We start from the raw sequence: 26,258 nt of genomic DNA on the forward strand, positions 1-26,258 counted from the left end.
GCTGACTCACTGTAAAAAACCTTGATGCTGGGCAAGACTGAAGGCAGGAGGAGAAGGGGACAACAGAGGATGAGACAGTTGGATGGCATCACCGACTCAATGGACATGAGTTTGAGCAAGCTATGTGAGATAGTGAAAGACAGGGAAACCTGGGCGTGCGCACAAAGAGTTGGACATGGCTTAGCAACTGAATAACAACAACAACAACAACATCCAAACCTACTTGTCTTGAGGATGCAGTGATCTAAGATCGATGGCCCTCAGAACCCAGGCTGGCACACAGTAAGTGCCCATATGAGTTACTCACATCCAGGTGTGAGAGGCCAGCCCTCACCTCGCCCCAGAGGAGAAACAGACAGTCCGTAAGGGGTGGGGCCTTCCAAAGCCGGTCTCCTCTCAGGGGTCCCAACTATGTATACATATCAATTACCCTGGGGAAACACCAAGGGAACTCTCCGTCATGCCACCGATCTCCAATACTGCTCATTAGCTGGATTAAATGCTTTTTATGTTTTTATTGTTATTCTACCTCCTGGCAAGAAAAATTTAGAAAATATACTCCCATTCTGAGGAAATCTAACCTTGGTTTTATTTTTTTTTTATTTTTTATTTTTTTTATTTTTATAGAACATTTTATTCAATAATAAGAAATATGTGCTATTCTTTTTTCCAAGAACACATGAATCATTAACCAAAAGAGGTCATATGCTAATGAACAGCTTACTTAAAGGACTGAATTGACATAGAATATGAGTCTCTCAGATGCAGAACACTATTGCTCATCGAAGGTGTAAGAAACACTAACATCTGATCCTAAGGATTAATGCACAGACTAGTCTATGGCCAGACTGCCTTTACCCACTTGCCTGTGTGCCTCTCTCTTCTACTTCCCAGGAATATGGGCTAACAAAGCCCTCATTCTCAAGGAAATGTGCTCTTTCTCTTGCATGAGGGAAATATGGATACACAAAAGAAAGGAGAATTTGGGCCTCTATGCTGGTCAGAGAACAGCAGGTGGGTGAGATCAGGACTGAAGCCTGAGAGCCCAGTAGAGGCAAACCTACACGAGGGCGATAGGGCTTGGCTCTCTCTGCCCTGAGGAATCCATATTAACTGATGGGGATTCATTTCAAAGTCCAGGAAGATAAAGAGAAAAGAGCTTTCTCAAAGAAGATAATCACTATCACTAGAAGTCATAAACATTATTATTAATTATATTAAAAAACTAGCATTTACTAAGTGGGTTTATATGAGACATTTACATGTATTCATTCATTTAGGCCTCTCAAAACCCCTAAAGGTAGGTATTATCTCATTTTAAAGAACAGTAAACTCAAGTTAGAAATCAATGGCTGTTACCAGGTTACACTGCAGAGCCTGTTGGGCTCTGTGCAGGCTGACTTCAGGGTCCAAGTGTGGACCACTTCCTCTCCTTCCCTTAACCTCCTCCCAGCACTGTCTTCCTTTACATATTTGCTGAGCATCTAACACATGGCACATACCACCAAAACCTTGTCCTTGAACTTAGAAGAGAGGAAGAATATCACTTTTTACAGACACAAATAATTATCACAGTTCATCAGCTACAAAACTTATATTCTGCCTTCAGATGGACTTTTGAAAACCAAGCCAAAGGAAGCAGAAACCACGGCTTTTATACACAGGAAGATGCTGAATAAATGTTTGTTATTGGTGAAGAGAGTGCCGGCCTGCTGGCATGACATTTCTGTTAGCTCTGTTCCCTGACATTCGTCAAAGTGCTCCATGGCTTGGTATCTGTTGCACTAAGAATGCTGTCCAGTGATTAGTATTTTCATGGCTACAGTAACTATACAAAAATCTTCCTCAGTCAATGGTCATCAGAGAAGAATACCTAAGAAAAATTTTTCCTGTGTCCATGCTTTGCCAACCTTTCCTTAGAAACCAAATTTATACCAAACACTGCAAGGCAAATCTCAGATGAATAACACTTTTTCATCTTTGGAAGAAGGTCATACTGCAGCCCAGCCTCAAGAAAGAACTGGATGTGTTACCTACGCTACAGGAGAACCATGGCCATCTAGAGTGGCCTCATGACAGAATAGTCTGAAAAACCCCAGTTTCTCATCAATCCCCTTCATTCAACATGTACTCCTGATTCTCCTACTATGTGTCAAGCACATTGTAGGTACTGCTCCTTATCCACAAGGAACTCACAGCTAAGAGGATTCCCATGTAAACTAACAAGTGTTCAATAAGTACAAAAAAATCTGGACCTGACTTAATATTAGAGCTGAACAGTGGATTATGATTGTGCAGCATTTTGTTATAATCCAGGGTCAGGCTCCTTTGAACCTCACCCAGAGAAGTGGGCTAGGATGAAACCATCATTAATTACAGGATTGGGTATCATAAGCCTTCCCATTTTACTCTCAGTTTCCAGGTCAGACTGTCTCTGGAGAATACATTACTACTCAGGAATTCTCCCCACAGATGGAATGAAATTAAGTGACCCTGAAGGGAGGCACTTCTCACTACGCTCAGCAGGAAAGAGACAACAGGAAGAATAGACGTGACTCCAAAGCAGGCAATTCTTAGCAGGAAAGAGGAATGTTTAAAAATGAAGAGTTCACGTGAGAACTGACTCTTACAAAATATGATACGTCCTGTGCAAAGCAACCTAAAATATTACTTGTCCGAATCCCATACAAAGGTTTCCGAAGTTAAAATCTCTGGAGTAGGAAAGTCCAGGAAGAAGTGAAGTATAGACATCAAATGAAGTACAGACCTGGGATTAAGTAGCTTGTGTCAGAAAAGTTCCGTGGGGATATTTATGTGCCATGCCAGTCATGTTTATACACGAACAGAAGGGAGGAACATATGATGAGCTAAATGAGGCTGCCAGGATGGACAGGCCTTCTGAGTGGCTCAAGTCAAGGCAATGGGGTGGACTTCGTAAAACTAAACCCTATTCTGATAAACAGCCAGTCTGTGAGATAAACAGAGAAACAGTTTGAGAAACCAAATCTTGTATGTGAATACGAATTAAATAGAATAAAGGCACAGAGGCCAGATTTTGGCCAAATTTATCATTATCTTTTTTTTTTTCAAATAAGACTTTCCAATATACTTACTATATACCCTGTCCTATTTTCTGACAACCTAGCTAATTATAACCATGACCAGGCTAACAGACTACAATTTGGCCCACAGGAGTGAGAAGACCTATTTACTACAAGCTCTGGCTTGGTTTCTAACTAACCTTTGATTTGAGAAAGTCACTTCACCTCCTTGGGCCTCAGCTTCTTCATCTGATGAATAAAGACACCTGCCAAGCAGTTAACCTGGCCCTTAGCGCCCCAGTACTGGGCCTCCCCAATGGCTCAGCAGTAAAGAATCTGCCAGCAATGCAGGAGACCCAGGTTCGATCCCTGGGTTGGGAAGATCACATGCAGGACAGCATGGCAACCTGGGAAAATCCCACGGACAGAGGAGCCTGGTGGGTTATAATCCATGGGGTCCCAAAGAGTTGGACACGACTGAGCAACTGAACACATAGACATACACAGACCCAGTAAGTTGGAAGAGTTAAAAAAGACTCAGGGCCCCTGTTCATTTGAGGGTCTTGTCTACAGTTCTCCTGGATTCTTCTTGTCTTTGATCAGAACTCAACTTTCATAGAGGCATCACAGCGGCAATGAATGGGAAATAAGCCTGATCTTTTTCAGTTTCCCACAAAGAGTTCATTATGAAAGAGTAAGTGATCTTGTTTCTATCATGTGGCGTCTTAACTTGGCGTTCCCTGCAGAGTCTCTCAGCTGTATCTGTGTCCCCTGAACAGGCAAGGGCGGAGACCTGGGGCTCGCCCACACATAATGGAACTGGGCTAACTCTCAGCAGGAATGTTGGCACAAGTCAACTCTGACTCCCATCCTCATTTCGAACAGTCTTCAAGATTGATATCAGGAGTATCCTTGGAAGAGCCACAGTGTACCAGAACCATGCTCACGGCAATGCAGTAGGGTAGGAAATGCAATTTGGAGCTTTGCATGGAAAATAATTTGTTATACAGGACAAAAAAGACCATGAAAGGCTTCCCGTGCCCTCTTTATTTAAGGTTGTTGCTTCCTGAACAGATCTAAAGTCTGGTAAAATTTTCCTTTTTATTCATTAGTTAATCATCCATATTTCTAGGATGGGTTTCTTTTCAGAGATACTTCTTTTTCTTGATTAGTTAAGTATACATGATGGAGTGGATTCCTTTTAGAGATATGCCACCTTTTTTAAGAAATGGAAAAATCTCTACTAGAGACATCAATAAACAGGTTGAAGATGAATGATTTTTATGATATATTTCATTTATTAAACCCCAAACAAACTGACTCTCTAGTTCTTCCACCTCTCCTTTCTTGATGTTCAGTGTGCTCTAGGTTCTGTCAGGACAGAAACAGAAATGCCCCAAATATGTGTGTACTGTAGTGTTAGTTGCTAAGTTGTGTCCGCCTCTCTTGCAACCCCGTGGACCGTGACCCATGAGGCTCCTCTGTCCATGGGATTCTCCAGGCAGGAATACTGGGGTGGGTTGCCATGCCCTCTTCTAAGGGATCTTCCCCACCCAGGGACTGAACCCATGTGTCTTATGTCTCCTGCACTGGCAGGTGGGTTCTTTACCACTAGTGCCACCAATATGTGTTATTGGACATCTCTTGTCTCTTGGAAATATCCAGAAATAACAGACCAAATCAATCTGTTTGGATCTGCATCAGAAAGTAACAGGACCAAGGCATTACAGAAGCTCCTTTAATTTAAGCGATAAAAGCAATTTCAAAACTTTGTGAAATTCAGACTGTAAAGACCAGTGCAGCCACTGCTTGTGCCTCCAGCCCCTCTTGCACCACCATTCTCACCACACACTTATCACTCCAGCACATGAACCACTTGCCCTTCCTGGGATGTGGCTGTGTACCTCTATCAGCTCCCTCCTCTGTTTGAAATGCCTTTCCTCTCCTTGTTTACTCATTTTTCCAGCCCTACCTTTGCTACCTCCTCTGAGAAGCTAGCTTTCTGGATCTGCCCTCACTACAGGGTTTGGTTTTCCCACTTTTCTGATCCCACATAACTCTCATACTCTTCTTGTTTAACTGTTGTCTTCCCTACCAGACTGACAGTAGGCAGAGCGACTCCTGTGCGTGTGCACATGCACGCACGCATGAGCACAAACAGACATTTTCAACAACATCTGATGAGTCAACGGGCCAGACATTACAGTTGCTCTTCAAGTCTCTGGAAATTGGAGAATATGAAGTCTTTAAGGAAACGGAAGTGAGAGACTGGCAGACAGGATGCCTGTGTGCAATGCTCTGCTTCGCCACCACTGCCAGCACTGTCCTTATCTTTGGCTGAAATTTCCACATCTTTAATGAAGGGAACGGCTTCGTGGTTCTAACACCGAATGCACATCTATTTTCCTGCAGCTCTTAGAAACTTTTCCTTTGTCTGGGCTCTACCTCCAGAGATTCTGTTCCTGGTGTCTGCAGTGGAGCCTACAGGCACGGGTATTTTTAATGTGCTGCTAGGGTTAAAAACCATGGGATTAAAGAATCTTTAAGGGCACCTCTCTCATACTGTCTCTAATCCTCCCCTGTTGGCTCTATTTTTCAGCTGTTGAACATTCTCATTTATTGAGCACCTATTCTGAACTGCTTGTTCTTATAAACATTATTTAATCCTCATGGTGATCCTGTGAGGCAAGAATTATTTCCTTATTTTAGGTTTGAAAGAAAAAAACATGACTCAGGTCAAGCAATCCTGAGTTGCTGACAGGCACCCACCGAGTGGCAGGGCCAGTACGGCTGCTCTTCTCCACATGTTCTCCTGGGATTAGATACTGCTGCTCTGAGCAGAACCCTGATGACTAAACACACTCTCCACAACTAACAGGTATTCTAGACTGAATGCCTTGAACATTCAGCCTCCTTCTGTTACGTAAGACTCTCCTTTTGTATTTCAAATAAATTTTAAAAATTAAGACTTTGATTTTGGGGAGGTCTCCTTTGATAGGAAGAAGCCTAGAATCCTCAAGTCAAAGGTACCACATGTCCCACGAACCAGGTGATCTAAAGGGATGGGCTTCCTAGGATCGGTTCATACTCAGCCTGAGCTCTTGCGGTAAGAGGCCTACTGCAGAACGAATCACAGCACCGCAGGGTGGCAGGCAGAGGCTACAGCAGACTCTTTTTCTTCAGTAATCAAATTTTTCTTCAAGTGTTAAACAAGAAAGGTAATAACTTAAAATCTGTACATCCAAAGGTTTTGACATAACAAACTGGTATTTTTTGATTCAAACGCTAGATAGTTTACTAATGGACTTATACAACCTTAGGAAGACACTTATAAGCTGTTTTTAAAAAATAACTAAAACTCTGGCAGGCCACTTCCTCCCACCTACAAAGAGGGGTGAGGTTACCCAGAGGGGAGAGCTGACCCGATTCATTACTCAAGCAGCAGAGAGGGTGTCCGTACCATGTACGATGACATTCATCTCACTTAGGAAATGAAAGGAGAACCCCGGCTGCGTAAATTAGAATCAGTGATAATACAGCTGTTAGCTACAAACATTTGTTTGGCACGAATCAATCTGGACTCTCCTGTAGTTTGCTTTGATGGTCTCTCTGTTATCTTGTTGACTAATGATGAAATCATGGTTTGTTAACCTAACTGAATAAAGAAAACATCATACTAAGCAAAATGCAAACTGTTTTCCTATACTTCACTGAGGTTGTTTATTGCCTCTGTGTTTATAAGAGCCCTTTCATAGTCACATATTAAATATTTACATTCATTGCTTAAGTATTTAGCTGCATAAGGAGAAATTAATCCTATCTTTGAGTAACTTGTTTTCTTTTTAAAGGCCTTTTTCTAAAGTAAAATGGAAAGCAGCCACCTCAAATAAGCTTCTTATTGCTGACTGTTCCAGACATTTTGTGATACTAGGATAATCGTTAGTGGAGCCACATTCAAATCCATATTTAAGTGACATGTGCCCTCTGAAAGAATCTATACAATTTCTCAAGCAGCCTACAAAATTAAGAGAGGATAGGTAAATAAAGAAGTTAAAAATTACAAGCTGTAACGGGGTCTGGGATTACATGATTATTAGACTTGCCTGTGAAAGTTCTCCACTTGGCACCATTGATATAAAGTGAAAGTGAAGGTGAAGTCGCTCAGTCGTGTCCGACTCTTTGCGACCCCGTGGACTGTAGCCCACCAGGCTCCTCTGTCCATCCCATGGACTGTAGCCCACCAGGCTCCTCTGTCCATGGGATTCTCCAGGCAAGAATACTGGAGTGGGTTGCCATTTCCTTCTCCAGGGGAATCCTCCCAACCAGGGATCAAACCCAGGTTTCCCACATTTCAGGCAGACGCTTTAACCTCTGAGCCACCATATTCTAGTCAAATACTCTGGTCTTCTACTGGGCTTCCCTTGGTGGCTCACTGGTAAAGAACCCGCCTACCAATGCAAGAGACGTGGGTTCCATCCCTGGGCTGGGAAGATCCCCTAGTCCAGTGTTCTTGCCTGGGAAAGCCCATGGACAGAGGAGCCTGGTGGGCTACAGTCCATGGGGTCACAAAAGAGTGAGGCATGACTTAGCGAGTAAACAACTTGGTCTTCTATTACCCATCGATTATATCATCCCAGAGAAGAAACTGGGAGACACTCCAGATGCACAGGGTTGGTTTCCCTCCTAGTGAATACAAACTCCTCCAGAGAAGTACCAATAGACACCACCAGAAAACTTTGGGGGAAACTAGTTAATGCACACTGCTATACGCTATCTCACTGCATGAATGTTCCTAACAGCAAAATGGTTCATGGGGCCACCTTGCATCTTACTCTCTTCCCCAACTCTCTATTCTCCCTCAGCTCCCCCTTTGGACATCTGCACTGATGAAGATAACATATTTCGTTATTAATGTTCTTCCTGTGAAGATAAAGTTTCTTGTGTTATATAAAGCAACAGTAAGACAGCACTGTACCCCTATTAGAAAGGCTAAAATTATAAAGACTGATTGTACCAAGTGCTGGTGAGGATGTGAAGGAGCTAGAAGTCTCATACATTGCTGGTAAGATGACGCCCCCACCTTGAAAAAAATTTAGCAGTTTCTGAACCTAATATGATTCAACCATTCCATTGCTAGATATCTGCCCAAGAGAAAAAAAAAGAATCAACCAATCTACACACACACACACAAATGAACTGGTGCAGAAAATGTTCATAGGAGCTTTTATCTGTAGTAGTTCCCAAATGAAAACAACCTAAATGTCCAACAGGTAAACTGCGATGTATCCATAAAATTGAATATTACTCAGTAATAAAGAGGATTTTTGATATATATAGGCAAAAATGTGCATGGATCTCAAAATAATTGTGTTGATCACAAATGGATAACAGAGTATATACTGTATGCTTTTATTCATATAAAATTCTAGAAAATGCAAATGACCTATAGTCGCAAAAAAACAGATCAGTGCCTGGGAATGGGAATGGAGGGAAGGGGAGAGAAGGGAGAGAGGTTACAAAGGGGCAGTAGAAAATGTCTGAGGGTGATGGATGTGTGCACCGTGTGAGCTGTGGTGATGGGTTCACAGGTGGATACGTACGTCAAAACTACCAAACTGTACACTTTACATATGTGAAATCCACTGCACATCAATTATACCTCAATAAAGCTGTTAATAAAGATATATTAAGCAGTAAAAATATTATTTTATTAGAGTAGTTATGCCATACATCTTTTCATTGTCCTCTGTGAACTGTTGGTAGAGAAATGATATTTAATCCACATGACTATTTCAAATGTGATTTAGTAATTAAAGTCAAATGTATTAGAATGAATTAATTAAATTTTAAAATAATTAAAGCTCAAAAGGGAAAAAGAACAAGTGAGGAAAAAATATATAAACTTAAAGGAAAGCAAAAGGTGGTGAAAATAAAGAACAGATTAAAGGCTAATAAAAGAAATTACTAGAAGTAAAAGGGTGACAATTTTTGAGATTATGAATCTAAATAAAAATAAAGCATCATACTCATTATATAAGTTGACCAGTTCTCATTTAACTGCACAGATGATAGAACAGTATCATTGAGCTAGGAACTCATAGAGTAGATGATGGAAGGGTGGTCATTTCTGTTAGAAAAAAAGGCATGTGCATGGTTTCAGTTGAACTGTGAAAGGCAAATCACATTTGAAGATTTGCAAGCAGTCTGGGTAGGCTAGAGAACATGGGAAGGTGCAGGGTTCAGGTCATGAATCAACCTGTTACCTGAAGCAGATTAAATATCCAGGTAGATGTGTCCACTCCACTCCAGAGCTACAGATAGAAGTCTGGAGCTCAAAAGAGAGGTTCATAACTATAAGTGACTTATTTCAGGGAAATATTCCACATGAAATACCATACCGACTGACTTACTTGATTACTTTCACATTGGTAAATAAAAAACTTAATGAACCAATCAGGTTGCTATGGTAGAAAATCTTTTATACTGATGATCTTACAGGGAAGGAAGAGAGTTGGAGTGGGAAATGGTGGTGAATTTCCATGTTCAGAAACCAACAATTATGACTGAAATAAACCTTGGACCTTCCATTAGGAAAATTGATTTTCTGCAGATAAGGGCTAAATCAACAAAAATTTCTCAAGGAGAAAATCTGACCAGCTAAGCCTATAGGGTAAAGTTTTCTATGAACCCATCAGTTGATTTCTCTGGGCTCCTGTGAGCAACATAAAATGCCTCTTTCGTCCAAAAAGTGATTGCAGTCTCTCCCATGTGAGGCACTGGTAGAAATTCCCTTAATTCACTCCTTATCTTACAAATGAGGGGATTCTGGGATTCACCTGGCATACAGAGCACTGAACTGACTCTTGGTAAAATCGCCTGAATTCTTCCTGAACTTAATCCTCCCCATCTTCTCTAGTTCTCCTGTGCTCTGGGCATGTTTCCCCAGAGGATTTTGTAAGGTTAGCTAGCACAGCTCCAATGCCACCACACAGCATCATTTCACCCCAGGATCATTATGGGCACCTCTTTGTAGGTTGCTTCAAAATACGTGTAAACTAGTGATTCTTGAATGTTAATAAACATAAGAATCACTAGGAAAGCTTATTAAAATAAGAATTCCTGGACCCACTTGAAAATTTCTAATTCAGAAGATCTTGGGTGGTGCTCAAGAATCTGAATTTAAACAAAATCATTCCTCTCTCCCCCAGAGCTCACCTCCCCATTACTATAGGGAAGGTAGTGATACTACTGAAAACAATTGTAACTACACGACAGCCAACAACAGTGGTAATTACATTATAGTTTGCTACAAAGACATTTCTCCCTACACCAGAACCTAATTCTGGCACACTTTGGCTGTAGGACTGGCCCCTGATCTAGGCCATAGTAAAACTGTGAGTTCCTTAATAGGTACCAAGTGTCCTCTGACAACACTACTCTCTAAATGGAGTACACTATTCCATTTAAAAAAATAAAAGAAGAATTCATAATCAGTTTATTTAAGCAAGCACCTAGGCGCCCTTCCAAAAAAGTGAACTAGAACAGCAAAACAAACAAAATAAACATTTGTTAGAAGACAAAAATATTTGTAAAATATTTATAAAAGCCATAAAACAAACAAAAGGAAAGTAAAATTTCTAGAGGAAAGCAGAGATTAGTTTTGACAGACATTATCTGCAAATAGATTCAACTAGAATCAATCAGATTCAACTAGTATTCACTGAATTCTCACAATATGCCAACAACAAGACTGGAACTTTTAAATACGCTAGCTCCATTAATCCACAAATAAACATGTAAGGAGTTCTTCCTAACCGTCTTAACAGATGAAGAAATGAGAGATGAGAAAGATCAAATAATGTGCTAAAGAGAGCCGGGATTTGATCCAAGGTTGGCTGAATCCAGCCCCCTTCTCTATTACACATTTTCCCAAGACTATATTGTTATATAAATTTCATTTAAAAATAAATATAAAACAATAACAGCTAATATTTATCGACACCTTACTAAGAGCCAGACCCTGTGTTAAAAACTTTAGATATACTAGCTTACTTCAACCTCAAAATCGATGAATTAGGTACAATCATCCTTTATCTACACACATGCATCTGAGCATGGGGAAGATTAAATATTAACATGTACTGTGAACACCATCAGAGATGCTTAAATTATGTCTAATGTAATTATAAGTTTTCTAATATAGATCTGATATTTAATCTTGATTGTTTTTAGCATGATTTGAAGACTGTGTTTGGCATATCTTACTGAAAAAAATACCCTCCTCTAGGTTTTTAAGAGGTGAAATGATGCAGCATTCTTTCCAGTTTTCATTTCAGCAAAGCCATGAAGAGTACTTTATTTTTTTTAAGAGACTCTAAATAAAGGAGTGAAATAAATACACTCAAGGTGAAGTACATTAAAGCACTAAATTCCCTAAATTAATGTAAAATTCTGTGAGGAGGTCTTCTTTGATCATGAGATTGATCAAACAGATTATTAACCTATCAGCTCAGTTACTACCTTTGCTCATTTAGCATAAAACACTGGATGGTTCTACAGATGGAAATTAACTTGGCCTGAATTTAGGTAAGAGAATTAGAGAGATGATTTATGGAAAATGGGTATAGAAGAAAACCTAATATTTTACTTCAATTTTGCACACTTTTGTGTCCCTTAAATATAAAAATAATTCCACTAGAACACTGGAAAATGTGTTCAGCAGTCACTGAACATCTGGTGTCCAGCTCTGTCTCACTCTCCCAAGTGTTTGAGGCACAAGGAAATCAGACACACACTAACTCCTCAACAAGTCCTATCTGTCATGATTTAGATTCACATGGCTATTTTTCCCCATCTCTATTAGGCTTCTCACTTTAGAACTAGAGATTTTAATTCCAGAACATTTCATATCCATTAGCAGTCCTTTCCCATTCTCCCCTCTTTTCTACATCTGGAAGCTACTAACCTACTTTCTGTCTACAGATCTACCTATTATTGACACTTTATAGAAATAGTATCACACAGTATGTAGCCTTTTGTGATTGGCTTCTTTCATTTAGCATGTTGGTAAGCATCACCCATGGCAAAGCATACATTGGTATTTCCTTCTTTTTTGCGACTGAATAATATTCCACTGAGATGGCTGGGTGGCATCACTGATTCAATGGACATAAGTTTGAGCAAACTCCAGGAGATAGTGAAGAACAGGGAAGCCTGGCGTGCTGCCTGTTTGCATGGGGTTGCAAAGAGTCAGACATGACTGAGCAATCGAACAACAACAATATTCCATTGTATGGATATGGACACACCCGTTTTGCTCATCAACTCACCATCTAATGGATATTCTGATTGTTTCCACTTCTGGCAATTAGGAATAATATTTTTGTATGCTTCTATGTGGTGTTGCTGCTGCTGCTGCTGCTAAGTCGCTTCAGTCGTGTCCGACTCTGTATAACCCCATAGATGGCAGCCCACCAGGCTCTGCCGTCCCTGGGATTCTCCAGGCAAGAACACTGGAGTGGGTTGCCATTTCCTTCTCCAATGCATGAAAGTGAAAAGTGAAAGTGAAGTCGCTCAGTCGTGTCCAGTTCTTTGCGACTCCATGGACTGCAGCCTACCAGGCTCCTCCGTCCATGGGATTTTCCAGGCAAGAGTACTGGAGGAGGGTGCCATTGCCTTCTCCTTAGATTTTGTCAAATGCTTTTTTCTCTCTACATAGATGATTGTATGGTTTTGTCCTTTGTTCTATCAATATGGAATAGTACACTGACCGATTTTTTGGTTATTAAACTGACCTTCCATTACTGGGATAAATCCTATTTGGTCATACTATATAATCCTTTAAGTTGCTGATTTCTGTTTGATAGTATTTCATTGAGGATTCTTGGGTCTATAGTCATAGAGAGCATTGGTGTATAATTTTTATATGATGTTTGTTTTCTGAGAAGTCTTCTACACTCTGGCCTCAAGTTTTAAACTGAGAATTATTTTCAATGGCTTGATTTGCAGAACATTACTTTCTAGTTTATCTGCCTCCCAACATTTCTTCCTAAGCCCTCTCTCAATCCCTATTCTCTTCACTAAGACTTTCTGTATTTGTCAGCCTCTAGTTGTTGAAATACTACTTCTTCCCAATTTACTCTACTTACTCATATCCTACAAGACTAATATCAAATCTCTCTTTCTCTTGAAGCCTTGACAGACCATCCAACCTACCGAACTCTCTCATTTTTTTAGGATGCTAATAACATATTACAAACTAACATGTGCTTGGTGCTTAAAACTTATAAAAACTCATTGTGCATTTAATTCTCACAACTCTGAAAAAAGTATGCTTACTATTAAGCAAATTTTGTACAGAATTAAGTGGTTCATAATTATACAGCTACAAAGTAAAAGATATTAAACCCTAAGCTATTAGTGGTGTTTTGAAGAAAGAAAGTGTTCATCACCTTCTAGTTCTGGGATTAAGCTTTTATTTCTCAAATTTAATCTTTCCTCCTTTGTATACCTAACAAATACTTATAATGATTGCTGACTACACATCAGATGCTACTCGGGGTAGTGAGAATAATGACTAAAGGACCGACTTCAGTGAAAAATAACGCAGCACCCCCAAATCTATGTATATGACCAGAAACTGTAGTCTTCAATAATTAAAGCTTAAAAAATCAATACTAAATAATAATCAAATTATCTCACCCCAGAAGATTAGAAATTAGTTGTTTATAGGATTATAATCCTTTAAGAATATCCTACACCAAAGAAACCAAGAACTTCTAAATCCGAACATCACTAGAGTTGTATTCTTATGACTTTAGTTGTATAAACAGAAGTATATAAATTTGTAACCTCATTGAGTATAATATATCTAATTTGAGACAATGGTAAACTGTGAAAATTTGCCTGAAACCTACCTAACCAAAGGCAATTTAGAATATTCATGGCGATTATGGGAAACTTTTGAAATCCTTGAACTTAAATAGCTCTAAAATTTCCCAAACTGAATGAAACACATATTTCAATTGGCAGTTTGAAGTTTCCATTGTCAGGAGCCTAAAACTGCCTTTCTGCAAAGTAAGACTTTAAAATTAAGATGCAAAGATAAAACAGGAGAAGTGGCCAAGATGGCGGAGTGGGAAGACATTGAACTCACCCTCCTCCCTCAGGCACACCAAAATTACAACTATTTAAAGAGTAATTATTGATAAGGATGACTGGAAGACTAGCAGAAAAGATCTTCTGTAACTACATATGCAAAGAAGGAACCACAATGAGATGGATTAGAGAGGCTGAGATGCAATATAATCAAGACCCACGCTCCTAGACAGGTGACCTGCAAGCAAGAGAATAAGAACAATTGTGGAGATGCTCCTGCAAGGAGCCAGGGTCTGAGCTCCACACCACGCTTCCCAGCCTGCGGCCTCTGTACCAGGAAGAAAAGCCCCCAAAACATTTAGCTTTGAAAGCCAGTGGGGCTTACTTTCAGGAGACCCAAAGAGCTGTGGAATATTCCATTCTTAAGGGCACACACAGAACATGTTCTGAGACCCAAGGCAGGAACAGTAATTTGAAAGAAGCCTGGGTCATACCCACCAGCTGATCTTAGAGAATCTATCACAGAGGAAGGGGGCCACTGGGGCTCCCTCAAAATGAGGTGGCAAAGGAATATGCTCCAAACGCAAGAGCAAGATAGAGTGCCAGAAGAGCTAAGTGAACTGGAGATAAGCAATCTACCCCATAAAGTCTTCAAGGTGATAGTCGTAAACGTGCTCAAAGAACTTGAGAGAAGAACAAGTGAACACAACGAGAATTTTAACGAAGAGTTAGAAAATATAAGAACCAAACAGAGCTAAAGAATACAATAACTGAAATAGAAAATACACTGGAAGGCATCAACAGTAGACTGTATGATCCAGAAGAACATATAAGTGAACGAGTAGACAGAGTAGCGGAAATCATCTAAGCTGAACAAAAAAATAATTTTTTTAAAATGAGGGCAGTTTAACAGACCTCTGCAACAATATCAGCTGTGCTAATATTCACATTATAGGGGTCCCAGAAGAAGAAAGAGAGTAAGGGGCAGAGAATACACTTGAAGACATAAGGGCTGAAAACTTGCCTAATTAGGGAAAGGAAGTGCAATGTCCCATATAGGGTTAACCCAATGAGGAATATACCAAAGCATATTGTAATTAAAATGACAAAAATTGAAGTTAAAGAGAGAATATTAAAAATAGCAAAGGAAAAGCAACTAGTTATATACAAGGGAACTCCCATAAGACTATGAGCTAACTTTTTAGCACAAACTCTGCAGGTCATAAGGGAGTAGCAAGATACATTTAAAATGATGAAAGGAAGAAAAGCTACAATCAAAAATACCCAGCAAGACTATCATTCATAGTTGAAGGGAAAATCAAGAGTTTCACAGATAAGTAAAAACTAAGAGTTCAGCAGCACAAAATAGTTTTTACAAGAAATGTTAAAGGGACTTCTCTAAGCAGAAAAGACCACAGTTAAAAATATGAAAATTATGAAAGGAGGAATCTCATTGGGAAAGGCAAATATATGATAAAGATAGTAAATCAACCACCTATAAAGCTAGTAGGAAAGTTAAAAGACCAAAGTAGTTGTCTACATCCACAATAAGTAATTAAGGGATACATAAAACAAAGCTTATCAACCTGGTTTCTCTGATGTACATCTTCCTGGTGAAGGTCAGGCCCAGTATTGGATGAAAACTGCTAACAGGGAGAATCCTGAAAGGTGTCTAGAATTAAAGCTGGAAATGAGCCCACTAAGTTATTATATGATCAGACTCAGGCAACTGCTACACAACTTCATCAAGCAATTTCTGGACTTTTCCAAAGCCTGTTGACTGGGACATAATTCAAGCTTGCACACAAAAATCTGCTGAACCTGTTCATGACAATTATAATCAACTTCAGATTGTTAAGGAAAATTTTGGTTTTCCTTCAAATGTTGATCCCACCTGGGGAGCTTCTGATTTTGTGTTTATCAGTGGGCTGAACTGGGGCCTTTCCCTTCTAGTAAAAAGGACCAGGATGGGATGGGTAACCCATGGGACGTCCAGTTCAGATGCAGTAAATCTGGTATACCAGCTCTCTCACACTTTAGAGGAGTCATCTAAAAGGAAGATCAACAAAATTCTTAATCTTCAACTCAAGCAAATGAAGACCCCTTAAAACAAAACAAAACACACACAAAAAACCCTCCTAGTTGTTGTTACCTTTGCAAAACAGCCAGGACATTGGAAAAGAGACTGTTACCAATTCAAACTTCTGGCATCTTCAGGTCTTTTAACTAGTTTTTCCATTGTCCTCCTAATCCTCAAGGTAGTGGCTCTGAGGAACTACAGGGGGCTCCTCCCAACCCTCTCTCTTACTCATCTTAGAGAAATGTTTCTCCAGACTGGGGCTGAATCTCTTCCAGCCCTAACATTAGACCCACATCTTGGTGCTCAACTCCACTACTATAAAGCAGCGCTGTTTAAGAGTACTTAGACAGTTCAAACAGTAAGGCTCTCTAGTGAACTTCACGAGTTTCTTTCTCTGAATCTATTCCCTTTGGTTTAGACCCTTTGAGAGATAAATACTCTTTTCTTCTTAGTTCCTCTATCCATATCCATTTTCACCTGAGATTTCTTAGGGAAGTATAATTCCAGAATTCCTCCAAGAAAAGGGGGAAAATTAATTACTTTTCCCTTCTTTAGTTAAAAAATCACCACCACCCTTTTGGTGAATGCTATAAAAAAAAAAAACTGTTATGGGATCCCCTTTAACCACTTTTGTACCTCATGTAGGAAAAGCTCACCTGAATTCTCATCATAGTCAACATTTCTCAGACACCTGCCTCACCTCCTATGAAGTCTTCATGTTAACTGCTCTTCACAGAACTCTTTCACAGAGTAAAGGTAACCCCGCTGCTCTTCTCCCCTCTGTCACTGATGAAGTCCCTCGTGACTGCTTAACACTGACAGGTCTCCGCTTGACTCCTTGAGATGATATGCAGGAAAGTGCTTTAGGAAACACTGACTTCTCATGGTTCTCTGATGGTTTCTCTTTAAAAAGTGACAATGACAAATACTGTGCTGGGCATGATATTACAACTCCTTTTAATACTGTTGCAGCAGCATCTTTACTTACAGCTACTTTGGGCTAAACAGGCTGAATTATATACTCTTACACAGGCTTGTCCTTCAAAGTGCCACTGATAGTAGACATGCTTTCAGAGGGGCAGCATGGCTTCCTCACATGTGTGCTTCATCACTCAGTCATGTCTGACTCTTTGCCACCCCATGGACTGTAGCCCGCCAAGCTCCTCTGTCCATGGGGATTCTCCAGGCAAGAATACTGGAGTGGGTTGCCATGCGCTCCTCCAGGGGATCGTCCCAGCTTAGGGATCAAACCTGGGTCCCCCACACTGCAGGCAGATTTTTTACTGTTTGAGTCACCAGGGAAGCCCAAGAATACTGGAGTGGATAGCCTATCCCTTCTCCAGGGCATCTTTCCAACCCAGGAATCGAACCGGGGTCTCCTGCATTCAGGCAGATTCTTTACCAGTTGAGCTACCAAGGAAGCCAAAATTTTAAATGACCCTTATATTCAGGAATTATTGGATGCAATACTTTTTACCTGCTGCTTTTATTAAGATTCCAGGATATTCTAAACATGACTTTCTGGAAGCTAAAAGAAATCATCTTGTTGACAATTCTAGAAAGAATGCTGCCCTTAAAGAAACCAACAACAACCAAACCTCTGGCATGGTCCAAAGAGATATTTCCCCAAATGGTGACTTAGAAAAAGTATAGAAGCCAAACACTGTTGACCTCAGAGAAGGGAAAACAAGACTAGAAATTCAACAATTGTTGGTTTGACAAAAAGAGGAAGCTCCGGTTTAGACCAAATAACAACTCAGTCCTAGTGGAGATTCTAAAATTCTCACTCCTAACCACTGTACATACATTAAACCATTGGTCTACTGACAAAATGATAGCATTCATGAATCAACATTGGTGAGGCAACATTAAGGCTCCAAGAATTTATCACTTAATCCACATGTCTGAAATATATACCCCAAATAAGCCTGTCTGCACTGCTCCTGGACATTTCAAACTGCCTAATGACCATCTGAGGTCTGGAAAAGGATTTCATACAACTTCCTCCATCTCATGAATATAAATATATTTTAGTTCTGGTCTGTATGTTTTTACACTGGGCTGAAGCCACCTCCTGCAGACAGGCTACTGCCTCTTCTGTGACTAAAGTCCCTTTGAAAAATATTATCACTACCTGGACAATCCTTGAACTTCATAGTGATCAAGGAACTCATCTTACTAGTCAGGTAAGACAACTGTGCACTGTTTGGCCAGTTTCACGACACTTTGACCATACTTACCACTGTCAACCCTCTAGTTTAGTCAAATGCACTAATGATATTGTTAAGATTCAAACAGGAAATTTGTAGAGTCCCTAAAAAACCTTGGCCAAAAGCATCACCATAGAGGTCCTTCTAGATCTTAGATCGATATCTTTTGGAACTCATAAACTCTCACACTTTGAAATAGTCATTGAATGTCCAGTGCACTTGGCTGCTGCCTCTTGACTCACTAGTAAGAAAGATCCTGCAATATTGCAAAGGCCAAATTGCTTCTATTTAAAACAATCATGTTTTGGTACAGCAATCTTTTACCGTGTGCTCTTGGAAGACAAAGACATTGAGCATCACACCTTACACTCTGTGGAGATTTTATCTATTGGAAAAAACTTCCAGAAAGACTTTCTTCAACCTTGCTGGAAAGATCCCTCTATCTAGTACTGCTAACCAACCCATGTGTCACTGAACTCCAGGGAACAGACTTTGGATTTATGTGATACAGTAAAAGAAATCACCAAACTCTGGCTGGGCCTGCACATCATTGGGGACCTGAAAGTAAAGATTCCCTGGAATTGAAGCAGACAGTATCTGATGAGACAGCCTTTCCAAGATAATCTGGACCAGGTCTGTTGGAAACTTGCCTGCCAGACCTTCAATGATGACACGATACTTCAGAAGATCTCTGATGTCTATGATCTTGATAACACAAGGGTTTGACATAAAAACCGCCTAAGAGTTCTCCCTCCTACCCTTCTTTGTTACTAGAATGTGGCCTCAATAGGTTTCCAACCTGCATGCTTTGCCTCTGATGTGAGAAACTACACCTAAGGTTCTTCCTGGCACTGAGAGATAAAATGCTGCTGAAACCAGAAAACTGGACTCCTTACCAGCAATACTTTCAGAGAAAGGTCCTGATCAAAAGGGGAAAAGGTAAAAAATTAATAAACAGAAACCTCAATTAAAATAGACTTGGAAGATCAGAAAAGGGAGCTCTACCACTTATGATAGCAGCAGAGCCCAAGAGAAAAAAGAAAAACTTCTTCTTACCTGGCAAGAGTTCATGCAATGAGAGAAGACTCCCAAGTCAGGCAACAAAAAGCAACTATACTTCCAACTCTCAGTTTCTCCAGTGGACTCTGTTTACTACAGCTCTCCAATTTTCTTTTCCCTTCTTTAAAAGAGTACTCTCCTTGCTGTAGAAGGATGTGCACGTGGTTTGCCATGGCTGTAGACCCCAAACTGCAATTCTTTGCTGATTCTGAATAAACTCATTTTGGCTATAGGAATAACTGGCAGTCTATTTCTCAAAAACTGTCCCTGAACTTACCCTCGCACTGTAAACAACTAGAAAAGGACATGAAATTGCTTCCTTTAAATGGAATATCATGCAGTATGGGACTGTGATTCTAGAGATAAAAGAAACAAGGGAATGAAACCATCACAATATTGTAAAGCAATTATCCTCCAATTAAAAATAAAATTTTTTTAAAATTAAAAAAAAAGAAAAGAAACAGGGGAAGACCTTTTGCATCGTGGGATGTTAAGACCAAAGTAGAACGTGCTGATCTCACTGAAATGATGAAATAGATTAGAGTTTAGAGAGAATGAGGTGGTTAAAAAGTAAAAGTCTTAGTACCAGACAGTACTGACAATGTAGTCAAGAAAACTTATGAGGGTCCCATCAATTTTCTGGCTGAAGGCTAAGCTAAAGGGTATACCTGTGGTGACTGGTATACTTCACAAGACGGGATAAAGAACAAAGATCAGGGAATTTGTATGCTGAATAATCTTCAGAGCTCATATAGGGTTGGGAACATCTGAGTTCTGACTAACCAGAGTAGAAAGACCTAGTTGAACATTGAGAACATTAACTACAAAATCCAGAAGGATCCCAACGTAGTAATCTTAATATATTTTATTATCTTAGTAAAAGATAAACTAGTCTTTAATGAAGCTTAAAATTAAGTGTCAAAAGGGTCAACCTGTACTGCAAGTGACTTAATTACCTGACAGAAAAAAGTCCAGCACTCTTAAAAGAAAGAAAACAAAATCTACATGGTCCATAATGTAATGGTCACAATGTTCAATATCCTTTCAAAAGTTAATAGACATGAAAAAGCATACATATTTGAAAAAACATTATATACAGTAAAACAAAGATAAGAATGACTGCTAACTTATCAGAAACAGAGCAAGTCATTAAAAAAAAATCTTTAAAGTGTTGAAAGCAAAATAAAACACTGTTGAATCAGAATTTTATATTCAGAAAAAATCATAAAAAATGAAAACAAAATAAATATATATTCAGACAAACAGAAGCTGAATTTGTCACTAACAGACCCACACTATAAGATAACGCTAAAGAAAGGTCTCTATACAGAAGAAAAATTATATCAGAAAGAAACATAAGCCAAAAAAAAAGAGAGAGGGTTAGAAACGGTAAGTATGTGAGTAAACGTAAAATAATTTTGTTTTCTTGTGATGGCTCAGATGGTAAAGAATCTGCCTGCAATGCTGGAGATCCAGGTTTGATCCCTGGGTTGGGAAGATGCCCTGGAAAATGGAATGCCTACCCACTCCAATATTCTTGCCTGGAGAATTCCATGGACAGAGGAGCCTGGTGGGCTACAGTCCATGGGGTTGCAAAAAAAAAACAGACACGACTGAGCAACTAACACTTTCACTTTGAAGAGATAGTTGAATTTTTAAAACAAGAAGTGTAGCAATGTACTGTGGGCTACATACATACATAATAGTGAATTCTAGAACAGCAGCAGCATGAAGGGTGCAATGAGAAACAGAATTCTGTTGTACTGTTATTACATTACAGTAAGATAATACTTTTAAATAGACTGTGATTAAAACGCACCTTGCAATTTCTAAAGCAACCACTTTAAAAAGAGGCTTAGCTGATAATGCAAAATAAAAGATAAAATGGAGTACTCAATTCATCCGAAATGAGGCAGCAAAAGAGGAGAAAGGGGACAAAAAGCAGATGGAACAAGTAGAAAATAAAAGTGAAAATGGGAGATTCAAATCCAATCATATCAATAATTCATTAAATACTGAACAACAAACCCCTCACCGGAAAAAAAAAAAAAAACCACCAGGCACGGGAGAGTATATATTGTATATTCCATTTATATAAAGTAACAAAGGAATGAATATTAACAAAGAGGGTCACTGATTGCCTGGGGCCAAAGGTATGAGAAATGTTTTTAGGGTATGGAAATATTCTATATCTTAGTTTGGGTGATGGTTATGTGACAGTGTATATTCGGTACTTAAATGAATGCATTTTATTGTATGTAAATTATACTTCAGTAAAGTCTTTTCAAAAGTTTAAAAAACTTTTGGAATGGCAAAACAGAGACTTTAACCCAGGCAACTTGGAAATAAGCACTTATGTTCTTATTGATGCACTATGCTACTTCTTGTCTGGCCTGAAAGATTAGGTCATCCTCTCAACATGACTTTCCAACACACCGAATTGGGACTTTTAAAAAAGTGCTCAGTTTTAAAAGTGAAATATCCTTGGAAGAAAAAAAAATCCCTAGAAATTAATTTATCAAGACAAGCCTAAGATGTAAATGATGATGACATCAGTGAAGAACATTGTGGGACAAATAACTGAAGAGGTTTATGCCACGTTCCTGGATGAGCTGTTAATCTTCTAGAAAGAACACTCATCTTCAATTTAATACAGACAGGTAATGGGATGCCAATCAAAATTCCAATGAGAGCTGTGTGGAGGAAGGCAAGGTACTTGGAAAACCAAACTGAAATTTTATCTGAAAGAACGGGCAAGAACAGCCTAAAGGTTTTGAAAAACCAAATAAGAGGATATCTTGCCTGCCATACTGCAACACATCTTTTAAAACCTTTTAATTAAAGCAATCTGGTACTAGTGAAAATACTGAGGAGTGATGTTACCAAGATGGCAACACAGACAGCTCCAGACTTTGCTTTCCTTCACAAAAAGCGTAAGGAGCACTTGTTAAAAAAGACAGGACATCACGGAGAGACCCCTAGAACCCAAGGTTAAGCGGGAAGCGCTCCCCTGTACCAGAGACCATGACAAGGGTAAGGAAAGCAGCTACACTGCGACTGCACTGCCCTCCCCCAGGCCACTGCGGCACCATGGGAGACATTCCTCCTGACCCTCTGGCTTCTCCAGTGGGAAAGGAGAACTCAGAACTGTGAGCTGACCTGTGGGAGCCACTACTCTGATCTCACGCCATGGGCACTGCAGGGCAATCCGCAGAGCTCAAGCACCACCGAAATGAGACTGCAACAGAGAGAGGGGGAGGGGTTGCACTACACAGATCCTGGCAGACTGAATTCACATCTGCAGTGACCAAGCAGTAATCCCAACCAGCGGCTCTGCTCATCTGCAGAACCGAACTAGGGCACACTCTGACCAGGGAACACAGATGGGCGCAGATCGGCCTGATTCATCTCCTCAAATGAGGACTTCTGCCAGCCCGAGGGCCCAGTCTGCCCTGCCCAAACAAGAAGCTGAACCACAGCACCATTCACTGAAGAGTGTCTTCTAGTCTCATCTGACCAGAATGACTGATAACTCCTGAAAGACATGTGGCCCAGTAGTGCTTGAGCCAAGAGGTGGACAGGCAGGCAGAGCCCTCTGACCCCAGAGCAAGGTCAATACAGCACACGCAGTGCTCGCCTGCAGCTGGGTTCGGTTCATACTACATTACCTATGGCTACTTTGTGCTCCAGGGACAGAGTTAAGTAGTTTCAATAGAGACCATATTGCCAGCAAAGTCCACAATAGTTGCTATCTGGCCGTGTTTTGCAGGAAAAAACTGCTGATCTCTACTCTCTATGACCTTTTAAGGCTCATGGTCATAGTTAGCTGCAAACAGCAACAATAGGAGTTGGGGATATAATGATAAGACAAAGTTGTGTTTCCATTTTCATCTTGACCAGAGATTAATTTACATCTCCAGTTCTTAATTTGTGTTCTTGATTCAAGAAAGTGTTCAGAAGCCCAGCTTCTGGGATAGACTCTTTTGGGACAGTTTGTTAGTTTGTTTTTGCCTCTGATATTTGTTCCTTTTATTTCAAAATATAATAGGGTTTTGTTTTTCTGGGACAGGTCTCACACAAATGGAGCACACAAGAGTCCAGAGATCTGAGGCACAAACAGTAAATGTCCACCTTTACTTTGCCACCCATCTGTCTTCTAGCTATGGTAAGACCTTGTTAAGGTCTTATCTGCTTGGTAAGACCTTGAGCAGTCACCACTCTTTGGGTATTCAGTCCATGGGTAACATTTTCAATTTTCTCTCAAACCCTCTACTCATTTGCGAAACTATTCTTTAAGCTGTGGTTTCTCAGGCACCTACCTCAGTAGACCCTGTGAACGCAATCTTGTCTATGCCAACGTGAGAAGCTATTGCTGCCCCGGCCGTTGGCCCGTATCCTGGCAAAATATTGATGACTCCTGGTGGAAAGCCAGCCTAACAAAACAGAATTGGAGGAAACGTGGCTTGTGAAAGCTGATGAAGCACATTAAATCGGATATGCTCCAGTAGGCCCCAACTGTAAGGAGGGTGGGAGCCACTCCTGAGGTCGGTTTCTCTTACCTCCTTGACGAGGGCTCCCATGTAGAGCGCGCTGAGTGGTGTTTGTTCTGCTGGTTTAATAACTACTGTATTGCCACAGCACAGAGCTGGAGCAATTTTCCAGGCAAACATCAGCAGGGGGAAGTTCCACTGAAAGGCAAAATCTCAGGGTTGATAGATGGAAAAATATTCCTCCATTACTTTGTTTTCAAGCTGTGACTTCTCAGATTTCTCAGACTGGTCCTCAACATAAATCTTGTCCCACCACAGAGTATAGATGTTTGGATTTTTTAATTACTTCATTAAGAAGAGAACAGGATTGACCATGAAAATCTCCCCTATTCTCTCTCTGGTCAGCAAATTAATATTTTCCGGCTACCCACAAAAAGAAATCTTATCGTTAAAAGGGAGTCTTTGTTTTGTTTCAGCTTTTCATTGTTGTCATTTTATATGTTTTTAAAATTAGCTTTTGGTTCCAGTAAGTTCTTGTGTATGAAAACTTTTTCTTGTATTTGTGATTTTTTTATACCAGGGTTTCAGGCTGGTATAAAAGCTCTTCAGAGAGGAAGACCTAGAAGTCAGCGTGTATTTCAAGGCAGCACCTTTTTCTTTACCTACATGTATTGTCACAAAACACACAATTACAAAAAATAAAGTGCATCTACTGATGAGGACGCAAAAGTCTTAAGTTTGTCTCCTGGCTGCTGCAAAATAAACTAATGGAGACTAAAAAATATATGTGTGTATCTGAGACTGAGGCCTAAGATGGTTTAAACCAATTTTAAAAAGGATATTAAGCTTCTATTGTTATAAGTGCAGGCATGAGCCTCAGTACTATCAGGTGTCATTGATAATTTCATTAAGAAAGAAAACAGAAATCCTGGTGCCCTGGCTCCAGCCCCTGACCACAATGTGTTTCTGCCTGAAGCATCTCAGCTGCCATCCTTGAAGGATTCTCACTGGCCCTGGCAAGCTTGCAAAAATATACAAGTGTCTTGCCTTCACCAAACACCCAATTTCTTTTCCCCTTAGTTGTTTATAAACTTGGGAGTACACAGTGATGTTTGAATTCCATCTACAGTATATAAATCTTGGGAGCGCAGTAATTGAGCCGAGCTGGCTGACAAGCGGCTCTTGTCCTGTCAGTGAAAGCTGCAGCTAACTGAGTCTGGGGAAGGCAGGAAAAGCAGGTTTGAGTTCCTGCAATTAAGGTGACAGACCTCAACCCGGCTCTGATCTGAGTAGGATTCCCCTGGGTGGTTTAGGGGCAGAAGAACTTAAACCAAATCTCTCATCTTCTCCTTTCATTCTCGAATAAATTTCACAGTAACCCAGAGTTTGTGGACCTTTAAAATAATTTATTAATATGTCCCCCAAATGTTTGGCTCCCAAAGCTGAAGATTATCCTGAGTTATTCTCCTATATTTTGAGAAAACTTCTTGTCTGTACTCTAAGAGTTTAAGTTGAGGCTCCCCTGAAATCCTTGCCAGAATGATTAGCTAGACTCTCCTGCTGGAAGACTCGATGATGTTTTGTATAGTGCCAAGGCTACGTATGAGGCAGAGAGGAAACAAAAGACAGTGTTTAATGTTCCAACCCAGACACTAAGCACTGCATCTATTTCCCTTTACAAGACACACAACAGCACGGCATGGTTTCAGTTATGACTGTGACGTTGACTGTGCTGCTGTGTCTTCTGTAGGGTCTTCTATCTAGATTCTTCTGAAAAGAAACAGTGGGAAAGAATGGGATTAAAAGACCATATAAAACAATATGCCTGGAAAAATGGTGAGTCACAGTTCTAAAAAATAAACAAGCAAATATAACAAAGCATTAATTTTCCATAAGCTGAATGGACATCCATAACTGATGGCAGGTTATTAATACACTGGGCTTTGCTTTGCTTATTTTAATCATGAGAATTCCATAACTTGAGAATTCAACTCCTGGTAACGAAGCTAAAACCCTATTAACCTGTTCAAATAAGCATTTGCAGGGAGGCTGTTAAAGATATGTCAACAACATGAACTCAGTTTTTTTCCCCCAGTAATGGAAAACACACATTGCTGAAGTCCATGTTTTATGTATCTTTAAGAGAACTGGTTCAAATGAAAATAAATACGAGGCGTGAGGAGATACACTCACCGGGATGATCTGTCCACACACACCAATGGGTTCATGTCTTGTAAAGGTAAAATAATCTCCATCTGAAAGAAACGAGCACAGTCACTGC

The 26,258-nt window shown here is 40.0% G+C and overlaps 1 protein-coding gene across 1 annotated transcript in view; it reads right to left on the reverse strand.

Moving 5' to 3' along the window:
• ALDH1A2 (aldehyde dehydrogenase 1 family member A2) overlaps window positions 1-26,258 on the reverse strand; it is a 109,423-nt gene that overhangs the window by 16,493 nt on the left and 66,672 nt on the right. Inside the window, exons 5-7 of the mRNA XM_040226618.1 lie at window positions 26,171-26,232; window positions 24,047-24,175; window positions 23,807-23,920 (exon numbers count right to left, since the gene is read on the reverse strand). Of these exons, the coding sequence (XP_040082552.1) occupies window positions 23,807-23,920; window positions 24,047-24,175; window positions 26,171-26,232 (305 nt within the window). The remainder of the gene's footprint in view (window positions 1-23,806; window positions 23,921-24,046; window positions 24,176-26,170; window positions 26,233-26,258) is intronic.

Source organism: Oryx dammah, unplaced genomic scaffold, assembly GCF_014754425.2.
Source record: "Oryx dammah isolate SB20612 unplaced genomic scaffold, SCBI_Odam_1.1 HiC_scaffold_26, whole genome shotgun sequence".
Classification (NCBI taxonomy): Eukaryota; Metazoa; Chordata; class Mammalia; order Artiodactyla; family Bovidae; genus Oryx; species Oryx dammah.